Below are 18,412 nucleotides of genomic sequence, written 5' to 3'. Positions count from 1 at the left end.
TATAGAGAGCCACTTTGGAATCGGCAAAAACAAGTCCAGCTTGCATCCCGTTTGCCAGCTAGGCTTCGCTCTGGCTTCAATTTGCTGCTATAATGTAATTCCTAGGTATGGATACTGTATTGAACCTGCCCAATGCATGTCACATTTAGTTATTCATGTTTCTTCTAAGAAAACAGCTGCAAAGAAGCTGTATTTCTTGTGGTCTCTCTTGATTTACTGCTCCTTAATCTGATGTTTCAAATTAAGCATTCAAGGTTTTTAGCCTTAAAATTCTTCTAAGATACATGTTCAGTTGCTTTGTAATAGACATCTTTTTTCTTAAATTTTAATACTCAGTGGTTATGGAATAATTGAATAATGTAGTATGTCTGTTTATAATAAAAGACAAATATATGTTATCAAAGGTATATATCTGTTTTACTCTGTACATATGTATTTTCTGTATCCTTACTTGTTCCCAAAATACCCTCTGCAGCTACTATCAATAAACCATTAAGGAACAGCTATGTAAAGCATATGTCAGGGCTCATGTTAGACATCATCTGTGGCAGCAACATAGCTACTTGTTAGTAGGTGAAGTTGGGTATCTGTACAAATCCCTATGGGCTTAAGATCTTTGGGAACTCTCAACAGCATTGTTAAACTGGGGAAAATCAGAGAGTGGTTAAAACTGTGAGAAATTACCATGAGAAATGCGTATCCTTGCTAGCAGACTTTTCGTGAAGTGGCATAAACAGGATGAGGAGGGCATGATTTTCTTTATCCTTGGTAAGAACATACCGTTTTTTTCTTATATGACTTACATAAGCAATCAAATGTTTGACTGCCATCCTTCTTGTTGTCTAATAAGCCTATTTTAACTAAATATAGATTGGTTACCATCATCCTGATTTTTGTCTCTTGTGCAAGATGAAGATGAAATTCCTCATGCAACTGTGATTGTACCATGGAAACCTGTTCAGATTAAAGCCTGTGCTGCAGTAGTCGTGCAAATACAGTGAAAGGGCCAGATTTATTGATTGGATTGATTAGATAGACTGTCTTCCTACCTCTGTGGTACTTTTACCTCTGGTCTGGTAAAAGTAATTCAATTTTTAGTGTCACATAAACCAAAAGATAKCTTTTTGTCTATTCTAGAGAATTGCCAAAGAAAAGGGTGACTTCACAGTTGGATATTTATTACAAAGTTTGGTCACAATCACACACAATTAGCCACTTTTACTAATGGACACTTCTATGGCAGCCACTTCTGTGATTTATGTATTCCCCAAGCTCTAGTGAGCTGAGCCTTGCAGCAACCCTGCAAGACAAAGTAAGAAAAGTTGTCCTTGGACTTGCAACGATAACCAAGGCATACAGCAGACTAAAGGCAATCTGCCACAAAACACTTGTTCTTTCTTTCTTCCAAACAGTGCAACTTGAACTGCTGGAARGTATTGCACAGCACTACGAAAGTTCCTTGTCCCTCCTCCTCTTAGGTGAACAAGTATGTGAAGAGGGGATTTGGGAGGAGGAGGGGAGGAAAATGGGCTAGCTGCTTAGTCTCAAAGCTCCGACTGCGCTCCAGAGCCCAAACTCTCTATCGCTGTCTCACATGCATCTCCCTTGGACTTGTGTTTCAGTCTGTAAAGCAGCCTGCAGAATATTATTGTATCTGAATACCGTATAGGGGCATTGTTAAATGAAAACCTGGAACAGTTTGAACCTGCTCTTTCGCTTTTCCTGTGTACAAGCAAGATTCATGCTGATGGAGAGAATTGTGGACGACTTGCTGGGTGTGAAATTCAAGGCAGTGAAATAATGGAGTTTTAAGAACTGACTTAATTTTGGCAAGAACTATGACATGATGAGCTGAAATAATATTGTAATTTACTTCTTTGTTTTGTTTTGTTTTTTCTTTTTTTGCTATCATTTTAGCTGGCCTAAGCTTTTGCACAAATTGAAATTTAGCCCGTAATTCCCATTTGTGTGAGACAGTTACAGAAATGCAGTTTGTGGGAACATACCCAGAGATTTTATACAATTTCAGCTGCAAAAACTTAAGCTTGCAAAATTTTTGGCTCTTGGACTTGGGCATGAAGATTTGGCTATTGAATTTTGCTGGGATGCTTAGGGAACTGGGTTGATAATGCCTTGAAAATTTTGAAAGAGCATTTCAGGAGGCTAGGTGTACAGAGAACTAGTGGGAAGATGATGATCATTTATGTATGAGGCAAAGAAGGAAGAAATACCAGTCAAGTTGAGTCAGGACTGATGCAAAACCTCACTGGCTCCTGTACGTGTCCTGACACTCCTGATACTCTTCTTGACCGCAAAGCTTAGCAGGACATACAGGTACCAGAGCACAGATACACAGAAGATCTGAACATCAGAAAAACGTGATTTGCGGACAGTAGCTTTGTGTTTCCTTAGGCAGATGAAAGGTCTGTTTCTCTTGCAGCACAGCCTACTTAAATAAAACCTCCTTGCAGAAGCACTGTCTTGTTGCTATTCCCTTACCAGAGGCAAATGGCCATTTTAATGATGGGATCTGAATGAGAGGCTGTATAGGAGAGTGTGGCTATGCTGGTGGTGCTAATGAGTGGGCACACAAGCCTCTTGCTTTCTGTTCCTGCTCCAACCTCTTCTCTTCTGCTAAATCCTCACAAGACTTTATAATCTGAATTGCTTTGGTGATCCACCGTGGTTTATGCATCCCCTTGTATGCTGTTTCTTGGGTACTGGTACAAGACGGTCACAAGTTGTCATGGCTGCAAAAATTCTGTAGCTCTGTGGAGAGCGTGTTCAGGTCAGATGTATGGTAACCACATGTTAGTCCTTGCGGTAAAGATAGAGGCTGTAGCACAGGAAATAAGGTGTGTGAAAAGGGGAAGCTGTCAAGCAGGTTTAGAATATAGAAGATTTTGAAGCATAATGCATGACCCTAGCAAAACTCTGGTGAATTTGGTGAAGCTGTGTAAGGAAATGAGTTTTTACCTACAGTGTTTTAAAATGCATGCTTTTTGAAAACACCACCCTGTTGATTTAAAAAAGGAAAGCTATAATGAGATCCAGCTTCCTGTGAGGTTATGGTAATCTTGTGCCTTTTACTAGTTATACTATTTATATGGTTCTGTTACTGTAGCCGGACTCCCAGCCTCTGATAGAGTTATCCTCACAGCACTTCTTCGTGGTAAGGAAGTACAGTAATCCCCACTTTACAAATGGGGAACCACAGCAAAAGAGAGGCTTAGTGACCGGGCTGAGGTCATGCAGGCAGCCCATTTCGGAGCAGGGAATTTGACCAGGACTCCCAAACAGCAGACGAATGCTCCAGCCCCTGGGCTGTCCTTCTTCTGCTCCTGTTTTTAAAGAGCTCAGAAGATTCTATCCAGATTTCGGAGATGGTTCAAAGGTTAGCGGGGGCAGTGCGGTTAAAATAACAGAATAGCYGGACCAAGTAAAAATGCACTGCTTAGGTGTAGAGTTGCAATATCAGTGAGCAAGTCGAATCGTTTTTCAACTGGCAGCTCTGATTCCTCTCAGTTGCGCGCGCTCGCTCGCACTCTCGCATACACCCACCCTCTCTGCCTGTCGTTTTTCTTCTGCCTCGGAGGAAGGACTTGGTAAAAGGAAATTAGTATAATTAAATGATTATGTAGGAAGCTGATGGTAAGTATTTACTTATATAAAATAAATGAACGAGCAAAAACTATAAGGTAGAAATCGTAGTGTTTGCTTTTGGGGGTTTATTTCTGTGAGCTGGGTATTGAGTGCTGGAGATTTACTCCCAGTAGAAGATACTTGAAACGCATTAGTCTGCTTTGGTATTAGAAAGATTAGAGGGCACACTGTGAGAATTTGTAAGGATTTATGTGCTTTTTAGAAAGGATTAGGAATTAAAAAAATCCAGATTAGAAATGCTGTCTAACTGCATCACTACTCTGCAAGCCAACATTTGCATGGTGGTTTTCTTTTTGTACCTTTTGTGTTATAACTTCAGTTGATTTTGTTTAATGATCGTAATCTAGGTATACACAGCATGTGAAATGAAATGTTATCGGTTCATGTAGCATCCTTGAAATCTTTTCCAGTAGCAAGCTTGGAATACCTAGGAGAAAGGATCATTGTAGGAAGTTGCTTAAATTAAAAAAAAAAAAAAAAAAAAAAACAATGTCTGTTTTTTTTTGTTTTTTTTTCCTTTCTATCAAATGTTAATCTTCAGCAAGATTTGTTCTGTTTAATATGATTTCCTTAAGATATTCAGAGATGATAGTTCCATAGGAACACCAAAGCACACAACATGGAAATATTTATTTATTTGGGAGCATGTTAGACATCCTCTAAGCGGAAAAAAGATTTTGTAATTAGTTACTAGAAGCATATTCAGCTTCCATAGCTAATTAAAGTCAGATTGCTAAATGGGGATGTTTCCAGCTTATATTGCTGGAAAAATGCTTGTGCTGATTTGAGCTAATATTCATTGGTTAATTCAATCTCTTCTGGACACTTTATTTAGAAAAACTTAAATCCATACAAGATGTCCATATGGAAAAGACTAGCTATTACTTTATTTCATACTTTACAGTCCCACAATAACATTAGGCATCAACTTGTTCATAGCTTATGGCATGTTAACAACATGCAATAAAAATGTAACCTGACAAGTAAGAATGACAATTTTAACAGTTTAGGGCTTTTTTGCCTTTTTTTGGAGGGGGGGGGGCGGGCGGTGTTTTTTTTTTTTCCTCTCTCCTTGCTCACTCCCTGTCTCCCCACCCTTTTTTTGGTAGGGCTAGATCCAATAACGAGAGAAATTAGTGGGAAGATGATGATATCAGAGTTCACCTCAGTTTTTTTCATCAGAGGATCTTTCATAACCAGAGAACCTTGCATCCAAAGCAGTCTGTTGGGCACTACCCTAGCACAGCACTCTTGGAGGACGAGCCTGTTGGATACAGTGCATTTTCCAGGCATGTGCTGCTGTTGCTTCCCTCCCCCCCGCCCCCCGCCTTTCCCCTTGCCTGCATGATGGCATACACCAGAGTAGAGTTGCATCTGATTTATGTGAGTGAATATCAAGTTTGAATTGGATTCTGTCTTTTTTAATTTTGCATTTTCCCCCCTCTTTAGGAAAAGTCAGGCATTATGTGCGTTTTTGAACTCKGCAAAGTTGATACAGATGTGTGTGGAAGGATAGGTTTTGTCTTTGGCTTCTTATAGGTACCAACTGCATTACAATGTCTTCATCTATATTGTACCTGGCACATTGCTATTGCTATTGCAAGTGGTCTGAGGTTTTATTGCAGGCTTATATTGGCAGATTGATCTGTTAGTGAAGAGTTTCACAGCTACAAAGACATTGCAAGTTTTAGCATTTACAGGATACGGAAAGGTATAACTCAGAGGAGAAAAACGTGTGGAAAACAAAACTGAAATTGAGTAGTTAGTTGAGCATGTTGAAAAACTGAAGATCATCTGTGGAAAAGAGAAATTCAGGGAATTCTTTGGAGAAGAAAGGGAAATAATAGAAATTAAAATAGGATTTTGGCCAATCTAGAACAGATAAGCAGATAGAAAATTATCAATGCTATATCATAAAAGTGGCAAAAGATCACAGTTGACATTTRTAGCAGTTTACTCTTTCAAAAATATTTACTCTTAATCTGAAAAGAAAAAACAATTAACAAAAACTTGCTGACCAACATGGAGTTGATAGGCATCAGTTTAGTGGAAGTGTGTGAGAGAAGCTGCAGTTTTACCTGAATGGAGAGCAGAGTTCAGAGTTTTGTCCTTAGTGAAATAATATTTAATTAAAAGAATAATTCTCTCACACTTCTCAGGCAAATAGTTGTTTGTACCAGTGGTATCTTGGATAATTTGCCTTCCAAACCACAGTTTCTGATAAGTATGTACCGTGAAGCAGAAAACTTTTTGTGGTTCCTGCATCTTAGAACAAAACAGTCTCTGGAGGCAACTCCCTGTTGACTCTGGAGGAGCCAAAGCTACTAGTTCAGATGAGCTGTCTAACTTCTGGACTGATAACTTCCAGGAGAGGTGTTTCCGTTTGAATCTCTTTCTGGAAAATGTGGAGAATGTGTTTCTTGAGACAGGTGCACTGTACTTTCATAGAGATGAGCATGTCAAGAGTGCTATGTGGAAAACTTGTGATCTGAGACTGAGTTTTCAGAAGCACATATATGACCCTGGAATATGTATCCTATTGAAAAGGAGCGAGGTTGCATATTCCTAAATTATCAGGTCAATTTTGGAAAAAATGTTCTCGGTCACTTTTCTCTGAGAAGAGATGGAGATTTGGATGAAGAGTCATAGTAGGTAAGACATGGAATAGGTGCTTTATTGGGTGCAAAAGTTGCAAACAAATGTGCAGTCATCTTGAGATTTGGAAGAATGCCTTTTCATGGCCATTTAGCTTGCTTTTGCATGGTGTGGTCTGGGTGTGAAAAGAAAATACCACTTAGATTTATGGTGGTGGTAAAAAAAAAAAAAAAAATGTGTTTTTTTTCCCCCCTCTGCATTGCTTTAACTAATAACTTCCCAAAATACACGCTTTCTACTGTGTGACACAGAATTAATTCATTTTATATTGACAATATTACTTTGAAAATTCAGATGTCATCACTGTGTCTGAATGCTAGGGACTTGTGGCGAGCTAGTCTTTGAGAGGACAGATGAGATGTGAGAGATGCACAGACAAGGTGGCTAGGATAGCATAGTCATAATAAAGGTGTCTAGTACTATTTTGGCAAAAGGCAGGAAGGCCTATGTGAGATGTCTAGGTAGCTGAATCCTGCTTTTTCTGCTAAAATACTATCAGCAAAATATGTAACAACCAATATGGACTCCTGAGGTACCCAAGCACTACTGGTGATCAAGAAAACACCACCCAGTCCTTTAAGCATTAACACACGGGTCCTGGGACTAGATCTGTGAACTGTGAAAGGGCTGCCTGGAAGCTTAGTCTTCCACATAACTTGGAGCTTGTAACACCGAGTGCCCCATCGCCTTAGCTGCTGTGCAGGTCCTGCTCTCAGTCACTGAGGCTCCAAGCTTTCAGATACCTTTCCTCGGAGATGGTTAGGATGATCAGTTAGGATCAGTTGGAGAGCAATGATATGCTAGAGTGTTTGATCTTTCTATCCTTATCTTGAAGAAGCTTTTTCAAAATGTTTGAGTATGGTTAATTCCCATCAATAATAGCCAACAAAACCAGTATAAGTGGAAGGAACAGCTAAATCATTCTTCCATCCAGATAACTCCTCCTTGTTGCTGCTGCTGAGTGTGCCTGCTAAAATACTGTAGATGACGGTGATTAGAGAAAAATGACACTATCTAGGTTGTTACTTCAGCTTGTTTATTTTGTGATTGTGACAGTACTTCATGTATTTTGCATAACTGTTCTGTCCTCCCTGTTTTCTTGAAGCAACAGGGAACAGAAAAACTGGAAAGGTAAGAATGATGTGGAAAATTTTAATAAAAAAAAAACAAGCCATGTAGATAGGATATTTGAAATGATACTTCATTTTGTAAAACGAGTGCTTTTGGAGCATAATTCTCCTTTAATACTTGGCTGATAGCACATGCAGCCCAACACAGCTGCTGTGTACTTTACCAAACAAGCTCATTCCTTCCAAYTTGTGTGCCCAGAGCATGCAGCTCGCTCTCTCAGCTTTGCCATGTTCCTCTTGTCCAGCCTGTGCAACACAGCCCTACAGCTCCTGCCTGACTCCAGGCTGTGCCTGGGGCACGGGGCTGTGCCACAGGTGAGGACCAGGAATACAGTGCGTCTTTCTCAGTGGGACCCTTTTTTCTGAACCTGTCTGGAAGGCATGTTCCCTAGCCAGCAACACTGTGGAAAAGCTGTTTTCCTGCCATACCTAGGAGCAAGATGTTCACCTAAGCTCAGCACCTGGCAGGATGGGGTCACAAAACAAATGCATACAGGTAGCATGACCCTATGCATGGTGGGCATCGTCATCTAGGTGAGCTGAGATGATTGGGAATGATGGGAGCTTCTAGACAGCAGTAGGAAAGTACGCAAGTTGTGATGGTCCAGCCTGTCAGCTACTGCTTGGTGTGCCCAGAAGGCATRTAGTTCCTCTCTTTAATGTGACAACTTTTCCTCCCCTACTCTCCAAACCTCTGCAGCCTTGTCTGGAACAAGTATTCTTTATTCTAGGTGGATAAGTCAGGAATAATGTGGCTCCAGTTTAATTGCTTTTTCTCTTGTTTAAGTTGAAACTTTACTGTTTGTTTAAGTATTATTTATTGCAACTTTCAGCAGAAGCAGATGAATAAATAGATAGTCCATCATGGGTTGGACTGTATGGCAGAGGATTACAACCTAGAAGCCAAGTTCTCTTCGGTCAACATGATTGATCCGTTAGTCAGGCATCTCTCTCTTGTATTCTCTGTTAAGCTAGTCTATTAAATAGGCATTTAGAGTGGGGCTTCTAATTCTTATAAATTCTTCAAGGAATTATCAGGGTGAGCTACTACTTTTTTTTTTTTTTTTTTTTCCTGGAAAACCTAAATTTTTGATTTCCGTTGACAATAATAGGGTGAATAGCAAAAGAGGTGTCTCTGAAACAGGTCTCTGTAATGAGGTTTTAAAATGCCGTTTCTGTAGCATTATGGTCTTCCTGCTGTTTTCCTGGTCTGTGTGCTGTAGAGGGAAGTGCAGCGAGCTAGAGAGTTGGAATTTCTGCAAAAGTATCTGTTATGTACTAGGAGTGCTGTGCTTTGGAGGGAGATACCAGATATTTCTTAAGATCTTTAAAGCATGGTATGAAAAATCAGATTTTCCACATTCCCGCTTGCAGCTTAAATCCAGTGCAAACAGAGGCCTCTATTTCACAAGTACTTGTTTAACACTGGCTCTGCTTTTGAGACTCACTGAATTTTGGTGTATTCCAGGCCAGGAAAATCAAAGTCACATTGCGAAAATATCCTCCTGAAGTAAGTTATTACAGTTTAATGTAGTTGTAAAGGATGGCTTTTGGTTAAGGCGCTAGTCTGGGACTTGAGAGTTCAATCTGAGTTCAGTTCAAGGCTGTGACCCTGCCTGCAACTGTAGGTACATCAGGCAATCTTTTTGGGTCACAGTTCCCCACTCAGAAAATAACACTTGTTACTTTAGACTGAAGATTCTTACTACCTGTATGAATATAGCAAACATATAGAAACAGTCTGCCCTCAATCTGGTTCTTAGTTGCAACTGTAATGTAGATAATTAATAAATTAATTGTTCTAAGTTCTGTATCATGACTGTATTTCTGTGTTTTACAGTTCACATCATGGGGGATGTGAAACTGGTGACATCAACTCGAGTTTCCAAAACTGCCCTGACACTCAGCCCTACTGTGCCAGCAGAAGCACCAGCATTTACCCTTCCTCCTCGGAATATCCGAGTGCAGCTGGGAGCCACCGCCAGATTTGAGGGGAAGGTAAGAAATGAAGATGATAGAGGGATTGTCTGCTTGTTTTTTGTCCTTTCCTGAAGCTGCTTAGCTGGCTGCAGAAAGAGTGAMATTTCTAATTGCGTCTGCATTATAGGACCTTTGCTCTAGAAAAGTGCACCAGTGTTTCCTCTCCTGGCAGGCAGTAAGAGGGGGCAGGAGTACTACAAGTCAGCTTGTGAGTAGAAGAGTGTTTTACTAAGTGTAACCTAGATGAACATCCAAGGCACTGAGCTTAGTTATCAGTGAAAACTGCCTCCAGAGATGGCTCTGATGAGAGATGGTACATGTTATTCTACTGCATATTTATCTCCCTGCCTCCTAAAGCTGCTGCTTTGCAAAACTTCGTATGTAACAAAAGTAACTGTGCTGCAGCATATGCTTCCTAGTAGGCAAACTAGGAATCTGCAAGGAGAAAAGTTGTGAAATTTTATTTAACCGCACYACCTGCAATACATGTAGCTAATCTGAAAGCAGGAGGAGTTTTTTTCAGAGGAAAGTGATTTGTTCAAGTAAACATGTTACATCAACAGGAATAAAGCGTGTGGGTGATGGTGGGGAGACCCCAGATTCTCCTTTTCCTTTCATGCTTGGGACACTGAATTGTTCTTATTAGAATCTGTATTTTCTTCGTACTTCAGTATCGATTATCATCTCTTTCTTGTTCTGATTATTTCCCTTTCTTCTCATTTAACCCAGATCTTTCTCCTGGAGCCGCCACTTCTTCCTCTTGTCCCTTTAAGTTTCCTCGTGTCCCTGTTGTGCTCTGATTGTGTGCTGACAGCTATATTGTCTGACTGACAGCAGTCCTGGTCTTCGGAGTGATGAGATGTATCTGACAGAGGCAGGAAACTGCAGCTTCATTGTAACAAATGCAAGGGCTAAAAGGAATTTGGGATGTTCATAACTTTCAAAACTCTAACATAAACAGAGAACCAGTAGGGGGCACCTGATATTTACCTTGTTGTTTATGCAAGATCAGGCTAGAAACTGGATTTTTCTCTAGAAACTGCACAAAAACAATTTTTRAAGTATATCAATTTTAAAATGGAAAACCAAAACTTGTAGTTCTCAGATTGGGTTTCTTTGAGGAAAAGTTGATATTTTTCATAGAAGGTACATATTTCCAATGAAAGTGTTTAAGCCATAGAACAGTTTGATAGAAAACATTTAGATTTTTTTTGGAACAATTTACTTTTTATGGGAATTTTAAGACAGTCAGAAACACCTTCTCTGTATATGACACTAGCTGCTCGTAACGTGCATTCCTTTGCTTACTGTGCTTATATCCCTTTTCCATTATTTAACCTTGCTTAGTAGCAAATTCAGTTGAAAAAGGGTGACATACTGCTTCAATTTTTGTTCCATCCTGCAGGCTTTTTATTATTAGTCAAATGGAAGCAACTATAAACTCTAGTTACCTGTTAGTTCACTCTTGTTCAATCACTGCTTTAACTGGAGGAGGGAAGAACTGTTAGTTTTTCAGATCTAGTTTTAAAGTATTAATTCTTCTGGGTGTCATACTCCTGTCCTTTTTATCATTGCCTTGAGTGCTGGATGGGTGAAGTCTAAGGGTTTGTTCTAACAGCTTGGATAAAATGCTCGAGTTATTGTTTAGCCTGTCAGTTCTACTCAAGCTCCTTGAAGGAGCTGAGCTTTGGTTGAGGTCTTGACTTGAACATATTTGAAAATTTAAATTCCAGTTCTACCCATTTGCTGTTTGAGCATGGCTGAATCCCTTAATTTTCCATCCATAAAATGAGGATTGTAATAATACACTGGCCACATGCATGTCATGTAGATGAAGTAGCCCTTAATGCCTAGCACTTACAAAGCACTTTAAGCAATAAAGACCACAGCTTTGCTGAAATACATGCGAGGTCTGTAATCACTTTGTGGGAAGTAGCATACGTTACGTTGTATTGCACTGCTTGGCAAACTGAGATTAGACAATTACGGCCACTGCCTTTGGCATTTCAGCCTCTCGCTGTGCATGGGGCATTGACTGGTTTGGCTCAGTGCAGCTTGCTGCCCTGGGGAGCTTCATTTTGCCTCTCTTAGCTAACATAACTGAGAAGAAGCGTGCAACACAGCTGTAGACAAAACAGCAAATCTTTATCATTGAATCAGTTCCAAATTTCCTGGAATCTAAACTAGCTGGAGGCTGCAATATGAACTTGCATTTCTGCGGGAGGGGGAGGGCAAACAATGTACATTACAATAATTGGAAATAGTGAGTAATGGAGCACTGCGTGTTCTCCTTACTACCTTGCGCAAGGAAACTGAGCTTTGTAGTGAGCATACCACTTCAAACTGTCTGGGTGATGTGTTATTTGTAATGTAATGTGGTTGGGGAGCTTGCATTTGGTTCTTTTGCTCCTAGTCTGGTAATGTGACAGGGTGAGGGGACGCAATGCTACAGGCTGGAGGAACACTGTCACTTCATAACTGCAGTCTGATGAGGTTGCAGTCTACACAGCTCGTATCATCTGGGTCCATCTTTAGCTGCTAGTATGATATTGCTTTTTCTATTGCTTAACCGTTCTGGAGGTTCAGTAGGACAGTATTCACTAAGATTTAGTGATAGTGATAGCTACTGAACATAGGTTTTTCTGTCCTGGAAAATAGGCTACAGATGTTATGAAGGACTGTTGCTGATTCTCCACTTCATCACACAGTATAAGTATTAAACTAGGCTTAAAAGTTTTAAAAATGGCTAGACAGGAGATTTTCTTCAAAGAGTTCCTCTGCATTGGAATTTATCTTATCAGAAAGAACAAACATTTTGAGAATCCGAGACAGGATATAAATCTGATGCTGTGATGATCCTGTACTCTCATTAAGTGAACAAGGAGGAGAGAGCTCCAAATTCAAACTTTGCCTTTCTTTCCAACAGCACGTAAGATGTGTGAAACACAATTGAAGATGAAGGACAGTTCAGAAATTGAAAAATTTTCTGTAAACATAGGAAATCTGAGATAGAGGGGAACTGCAATTCCTGTTAACAGAAGTTCTCTTAATCCCTCCACTACCACCCTGGTTTTCTTACCAACATCTCCTCAGATTTATCCCTATCTTACTGCAGATTTGTTTTCTAGTGTGACGTTTGGGTAGAAAAGTGGCTTCTCATCTTTCATGCATGTGAACACAACTTTGGCCTGGAGCTTTGATTGAGGGGTGCAACCACTTAGTCAAGCAAAGGCAAGGTTACCTTCCCCCAGTGCTCCTCTCACCTCTGCAGYGCAGACCTCTCGGTCATCGATCAGTTGCTGAGCTGATTTTTATGGAAACCTTCCCAAAGTACTGTGGTGTGTTGTGGATTCCTAGTTTGTTAGGAGCTGACTGATGGATTTCTCACTGAACAGCACGTCTGGGGTGAACAGCTCAGGGCAGTAATCGCCCACCTTGTGCTAAGTCATTCTTGCTTGTCAGTTAGAGTCTTTAAGATGCTCCTGAAAAAAAGCAGGCCAAAATAATGTTGCCAGGCTTTGTTTAAGCTGTTTGCATCTCTTAGTCATTGTAATACACAATTAAAAATTTATCAGTGCATTACTGCATTAAATTGTGATTGCATGTCTTTCTAATTCAATTGTGCATCACTAGATTTCGTAACTTTCACTGGCCTAATAGTGACTCATGATTTCTTTCTTTGCAGCAAATACTGTAAGAGTTTCTGTGGCAAGTATTACACAGGAGAAGAGGGAAATTCTGGCCGTAGTATCTAAATAACTCTCTGTAAATCATCAGAGAAGGTGATATTCTGATGCCACAGATACCATTTGAATTCAGATTAGATAGAATTCCGTCCCCTTTCTGACCTGACTTTGGGTGATCATAAATTTCACTTTCTACAACGGTGCAGGATACTTTAATGACAATACAGAACACATGGCAATGCTGACCCATAAGTGTAAGAACCTTAACTATGTTTCTAGTCTAGAAATAAATTAACTTCAGTTTGTCCCACTTTCCTAGACTTAGATGTACTGTTTTATAGCAAAGGTTCAAAGAGTTGGAATAGACCGGTTTGGATGTAAATAATGTAATTTTCCATACAGTCAAATGAAATAAGACTTCTACAAATTTGCATGGTTTTGTGCCAGCTTGCCTGCCTGATTTCTTGGTATCCTGTTCAGAGCAAATATCCAGCCTGTTTTCTTAGTATCCTGCTCTTTGAAAGACTGTGAGCTCAGCGACTTAAGGCTGCTGCCTGTGTTATATCTGAGACTCCCATTTTCTTGTAAAGGCCTCTTTCCATCTAGAAATTGAACTTCTAAATATTGGACAACTTTATTCAGCTCTACATTCCCATTCTTTTAGAGGGGAAGGTATGTCTCCACTGTCGAATCTAGCAGTTATTTAAATATTGCCCTGATTCCACTCACATCTGCCTATGCATCTGCCAGAGTGTTGCCATTAGCCTGAGTTGGCCCACACTGGTGTTTAGGCTCCACTTTTGCTCGGGTTTGTGAGCCTTCCCATGTTTGTACTAAGGTAGCACGCAAGTCCTCCAGTTCTCTTTTCTGTGTTTTGAGGCACTGAAAGGTTCTTTCATGATTCTCTGGGAAAATCTCAGAAAGCAGCTTGGTTTTCTGCAGTAGAATAAATCTCTGGGATCCCAGAGTCCTGGTGATGCGTGTATGTGAGTAGAGCAGCAGTAATGCCTGATCCCAACAGAGCTCTGAACTCTTAGCTACCAACATAAGCTGTCAGCAAATGTTAGCACTTTGATCCCAGTTTCCCATATCCACACTAACTTTTGTATGAGAGACACAGAGAGGTTAAGAGATCTGTTTAGGTTCCATACAGCAAACTGATAGAAAAGCCAAGAATAGGAAACAGGAATCTTCACTGTTCTCTGACCGCTGAACCACATTCTCTTGATCATTTCCTCCCTATTTTAAGCTTCAGCTTCTGAGACCAATAAAGCAGTCTGCTGCAGGCTTGCTGCCTTAAAAAAAAAAAAAAAAAAAAGTGGTTGACCTCAACAATCATTTTCAGTTGTTAACTCTGTGATTAGCTGCCCACACATAACTTAAATGAACTTAAATAGCAGTAGAGTCATTACATCAAAAGCATGGTGTGAACATTTCTGATATGTGACTGAGTATCAAGCATTTAAAAATGGGCAAGTTCAAAGAGTGGCAGTTTCCAACAAACCCTTCCCTCTTCAGAGTGATATTAACCTTGTGCATTTGATTGGTGCAAGCAGTTAACTAATCCTCCTTTGGCTGCATAAGTGTATAATTTTTGAGGGTAATATTGACGGTCATTAATTTTATGAGTCTAAAGAATACTTGTGCTAAAGCTCTGCTTGAGGAGAACAGCCAAATGTCATGCTACGGACCACAGACTGATTGCCTAGGGGGCTGGGAAAGAATTTTTTTTCTCCTTGGATGAAGCATTGCGCAGTTGGCAACAGTGCATTATGGGTTTTTTCTACTTCATGCAAACCATCATGTATGATGTGTTGCCAGAACTGAGATACCAAACTACTAAATCTAGTCCAGTATTCTAACCTGTGAGCTATGTTTCATGTGAGTCATGTATGGACATAGGTGGTTCAGAGATTGAGTAAATGTTGGATTTAGTAGTTTGGTATTTGCTCCCCGTTAAGTAGTTCCTGTCCTGTTGTTCTCCTCCCCTCCCCTTCAAATAAGGGTTGGTGAACTGGACGGTAAATTTTCAGGTAAGCCAGGTCAATKTCAAATCCTGTCTCTAGTTAATGTGCTTTCTAGTTCTCCCCCGGTGTTGCAACACTCTGTCTCTGCCTTTTTTTTTTTTTTTCTCCTCACAGTAAGTCCAATGACATATTTGAACTTGCCAATGTCTGAGCTTCTCTTGCTGCTGGGGGTTGCACAGATACTGCTTGAAACACGATGCCTGAAAAAAAATAAACTGAGATTAGATAGGAAGAAATAGGAGGGGGCAGGGAAATTTAACTTACCTGTTTTATGATAAAGAGACCAATTCGTGTGGTTAAGAAATAAAGGGTAGGGAGGAAGTATTGAAAGGAAGTAGCGTTTGAAGGGGAAAACTACCGTAGCATTTTAAAATTTTCATTTGCCTGCTAACAAAAAAACTGAGATCTAACAAATTTGTTTTCTTCTGGCTGCCATACCATTGTTGAGTGGCAAAGCCTCTGTCGTCTTCTCTTTGCTTTGGACTTTGGGCAGCAATGTGTGCTCCAAGCCTCAGTCACAAGCACTCCAGAAATATGCCTTAATTATATTGTATGCCTGCATTCGGGATGGTAGGATCCGAAGTGAGAGAAGCCCAGATAATGACAGAGGACGAGGACATGGCACAAAGTCCTTTGCTGTTGGCATGAGATGTTCACTGTTACTAAATGTACTGCTCAGCTAATTGCATGACGCTGATAGTGGTTTTGGATCTGTATTTTCTGGAGGGATGACTGCTCTGGACCCCATGAGGAAAGACCTCAGGAAGGATCCATATTTTTGTGGGAGACAGTTGTCTGATGAAAGCAAACACTGGAGGAGAGGTAGTGGCAGGACTTGTGCTTAATCTGTAAAACTGCCATGCACTGTGATACTCTCAGAAGCATAATACGAAACACTGAGGCATATTTTTTAAAGAGGAATGAGTGACAAAAATTGTTGATTTAACTGGAGATTTTACTTGATTATTCTTTCTACCTGCTAGTGAGCATTTTGATAAATAAACATTTACTGTATATTCAGAAGTTGCTCAAACATTTTGTGTCAAATAGATACTGGAGAGTATAAAGCTGAAGGCATTTCTCGTATTATGAAAGTAGGAAAATGAACACAAATTAGGTGGCCCTGAACAGCCTATTGCACATCTTTCCTCTGGAGTTTTCTGCAGCTACTTCATCCTCCTTTGTGTAACTTGCTTCACGTTATACTCACTTACCACAGTGCTGATTTAAGCTGTTTGCATATTCTCATGAATAATGCATGCATTACTTTATTTTATACTCCTGTATTGCCATAAAGAAACATTGACTCAGAAGACATTCAGCTTTTGACAACATGGCCAAAGTGTGGGTGGCTGCTCTGCTGGGGAGTGGTCGAAGTGGGATTCGATCAAAATTGTTTCCCTGCAGGGCAACATCTTGCTCCAGAGTTATGCAAAGACCCTTCCCTTCACCAAGTTACACATGCAGCCATGTGCACATCATATGGCCTTCAAGGAAAACTGCAGGAGAAGGAGTGGCTGCTCAAGAGTTTGGATGAGAGCGGTGATCTGTGTGCTCTGACTCTGCCCCTCGGTGTCTTCAACTCAGAAGTTCACACCTGTCTCTCTGACACCTATGGGCATCATAATCATATTCAGGACTTTGCAGGAAGAAGCATGTGTGCAGTAAGTGTGTGGGACACTTCCCAGAAACACTGACCTTACTGCACTGTCACCTGCAATTGATCTGAGCGTGCGCTAAGGCAATAGCCAGGATTTCTGGATGTTTGGCAGCTCAGTTTGGTCAGAGCTTTTGCAGAGTTGCTCTGATATGCCAGACCTTCAGAAATCCCAGATAAGGCTAAAAATCCTCAAATTCCAACCAGATAAAATTTCTAAGCAGAAAAGAAGCCATGACTGAGGAAGACTGGACATACTATGTACCTACTCTTAATCACCATTTCTCAAGATTGTTTATATAATAGAGCCTGTTCTCAGTGACCCACTCACCCCCAAACTGTGGAAGAAATACATTGTTTGCCACTCTCATGTTTATTATTCTGTTTGTTTTCGGTGTTCTTTCCCATTTTGTTTATATATAACCAGTTGGGACAGAGACTCTTTGCTACTCTGTACAATACAAAGCAGAATGGCTCTCTGTTTTTGGTTGATTTAAGAACCACTGTAATAATTAAAGTAACTTTAAAAACTGATTTTTTTAACAATACTATGGTTAGACCCTTTTAAGGACCACTCAATAATAAACATGGAGTTAACAAGAATCTCTTACTTTGTATGCTATCTATCCAAACCAGTATTGTTTTAACTCAAGCCAGAACATACATCAGCTAATGCTGTCAAGTGTGTCTTACCATTAGACTTGATTTTGAAGGCAATAGTTTTCATTGGTAGGGATTTCTGGACTTGCTATTTTTCTGTAGTCCTTAAACATAAATCAAAGAAAAATTTCTTAAGTTGTGTTTTGAAATATTTGCAGAGGAAAAGGAGATAAATATTTGTATTGTGGTGTAAAGGAGGTTCAGTCTTTTACAGAAATGGTGATGGAATAAACACCCAAGAGTAATCATGAAGTCTGCAGTGTAGGGAAGAGAGGATAAAAATGTCCAAAAAAGGAATAAAAGAAAATCGAGATACACCCCAAGAGAAAGAGAGCTAATCAGCATATCCTAAATAGCAGGACAAAAGTAGTATGTTCAGAAATTGACTGTATAAGTCAAAGTAGAAGTGGTCAGTGTAATTTTTCTTGTTTTTCTTTTTACTTGTCCCGTGATGTTTAATCATCAATCTCTTAAATTTCAACAAAGTCTTATTAGATTCTTCAATTCTGCCTTTAATTTGAAAAATATCATCATCTTTTCCAGGCCATTTTCCCTTCCCCTGGGCCAGTGCATAAGTCTCTGTTGTGGTCAATTCTACTGGCAAACTCATCATGTAGCACTGGGCTTTCTTATTTAAATAAAAGTTCTTAGCAGCACATGAAACATGACTGCAGCTTATCATTATGATGTCTAAAAATTGCTTATTTAGGGGAATTGTGCATTTGGTTCCTTTCACGGTTGTAATAGATTGAAAGCTTAAAGAAGAAGACCTAGTAACTGGAAGTACTGGAGTAAGAGGAGTGAAACAGGGGAAGATTTTTTTTTTTTTTTCCTCTCCAGAGACGTCTCCTGTGGGGGGAAATACGAACTTCATATTTTCTCTTACTAGCTGACAAAAAAGGTAGAGTGGATTACTTCTCATCAGATTGTGTATTCAGCTAACCATAATATGTT

General features: G+C 39.9%; 1 protein-coding gene across 2 annotated transcripts in view; it reads left to right on the top strand.

The window, feature by feature from the left end:
• MYLK (myosin light chain kinase) overlaps window positions 1–18,412 on the top strand; it is a 216,959-nt gene that overhangs the window by 57,230 nt on the left and 141,317 nt on the right. The window contains exons 1-2 of one of the 2 annotated variants that reach the window (XM_085311027.1): window positions 3,536–3,651; window positions 9,289–9,446. In XM_085311027.1, coding sequence (XP_085167153.1) covers window positions 9,297–9,446 — 150 coding nt within the window. In that variant the 5' untranslated portion in view covers window positions 3,536–3,651; window positions 9,289–9,296. Of the gene's footprint in view, window positions 1–3,535; window positions 3,652–9,288; window positions 9,447–18,412 lie in introns of those variants that run through there. The other variant, XM_085311026.1, reaches the window with a different exon arrangement.

The sequence above is a fragment of the Rhea americana genome, unplaced genomic scaffold, assembly GCF_003343005.1.
Source record: "Rhea americana isolate MKP2758 unplaced genomic scaffold, rheAme1 scaffold_33, whole genome shotgun sequence".
NCBI classification, from domain to species: Eukaryota; Metazoa; Chordata; class Aves; order Rheiformes; family Rheidae; genus Rhea; species Rhea americana.
This window is presented reverse-complemented; position numbering and strand designations above follow the sequence as displayed.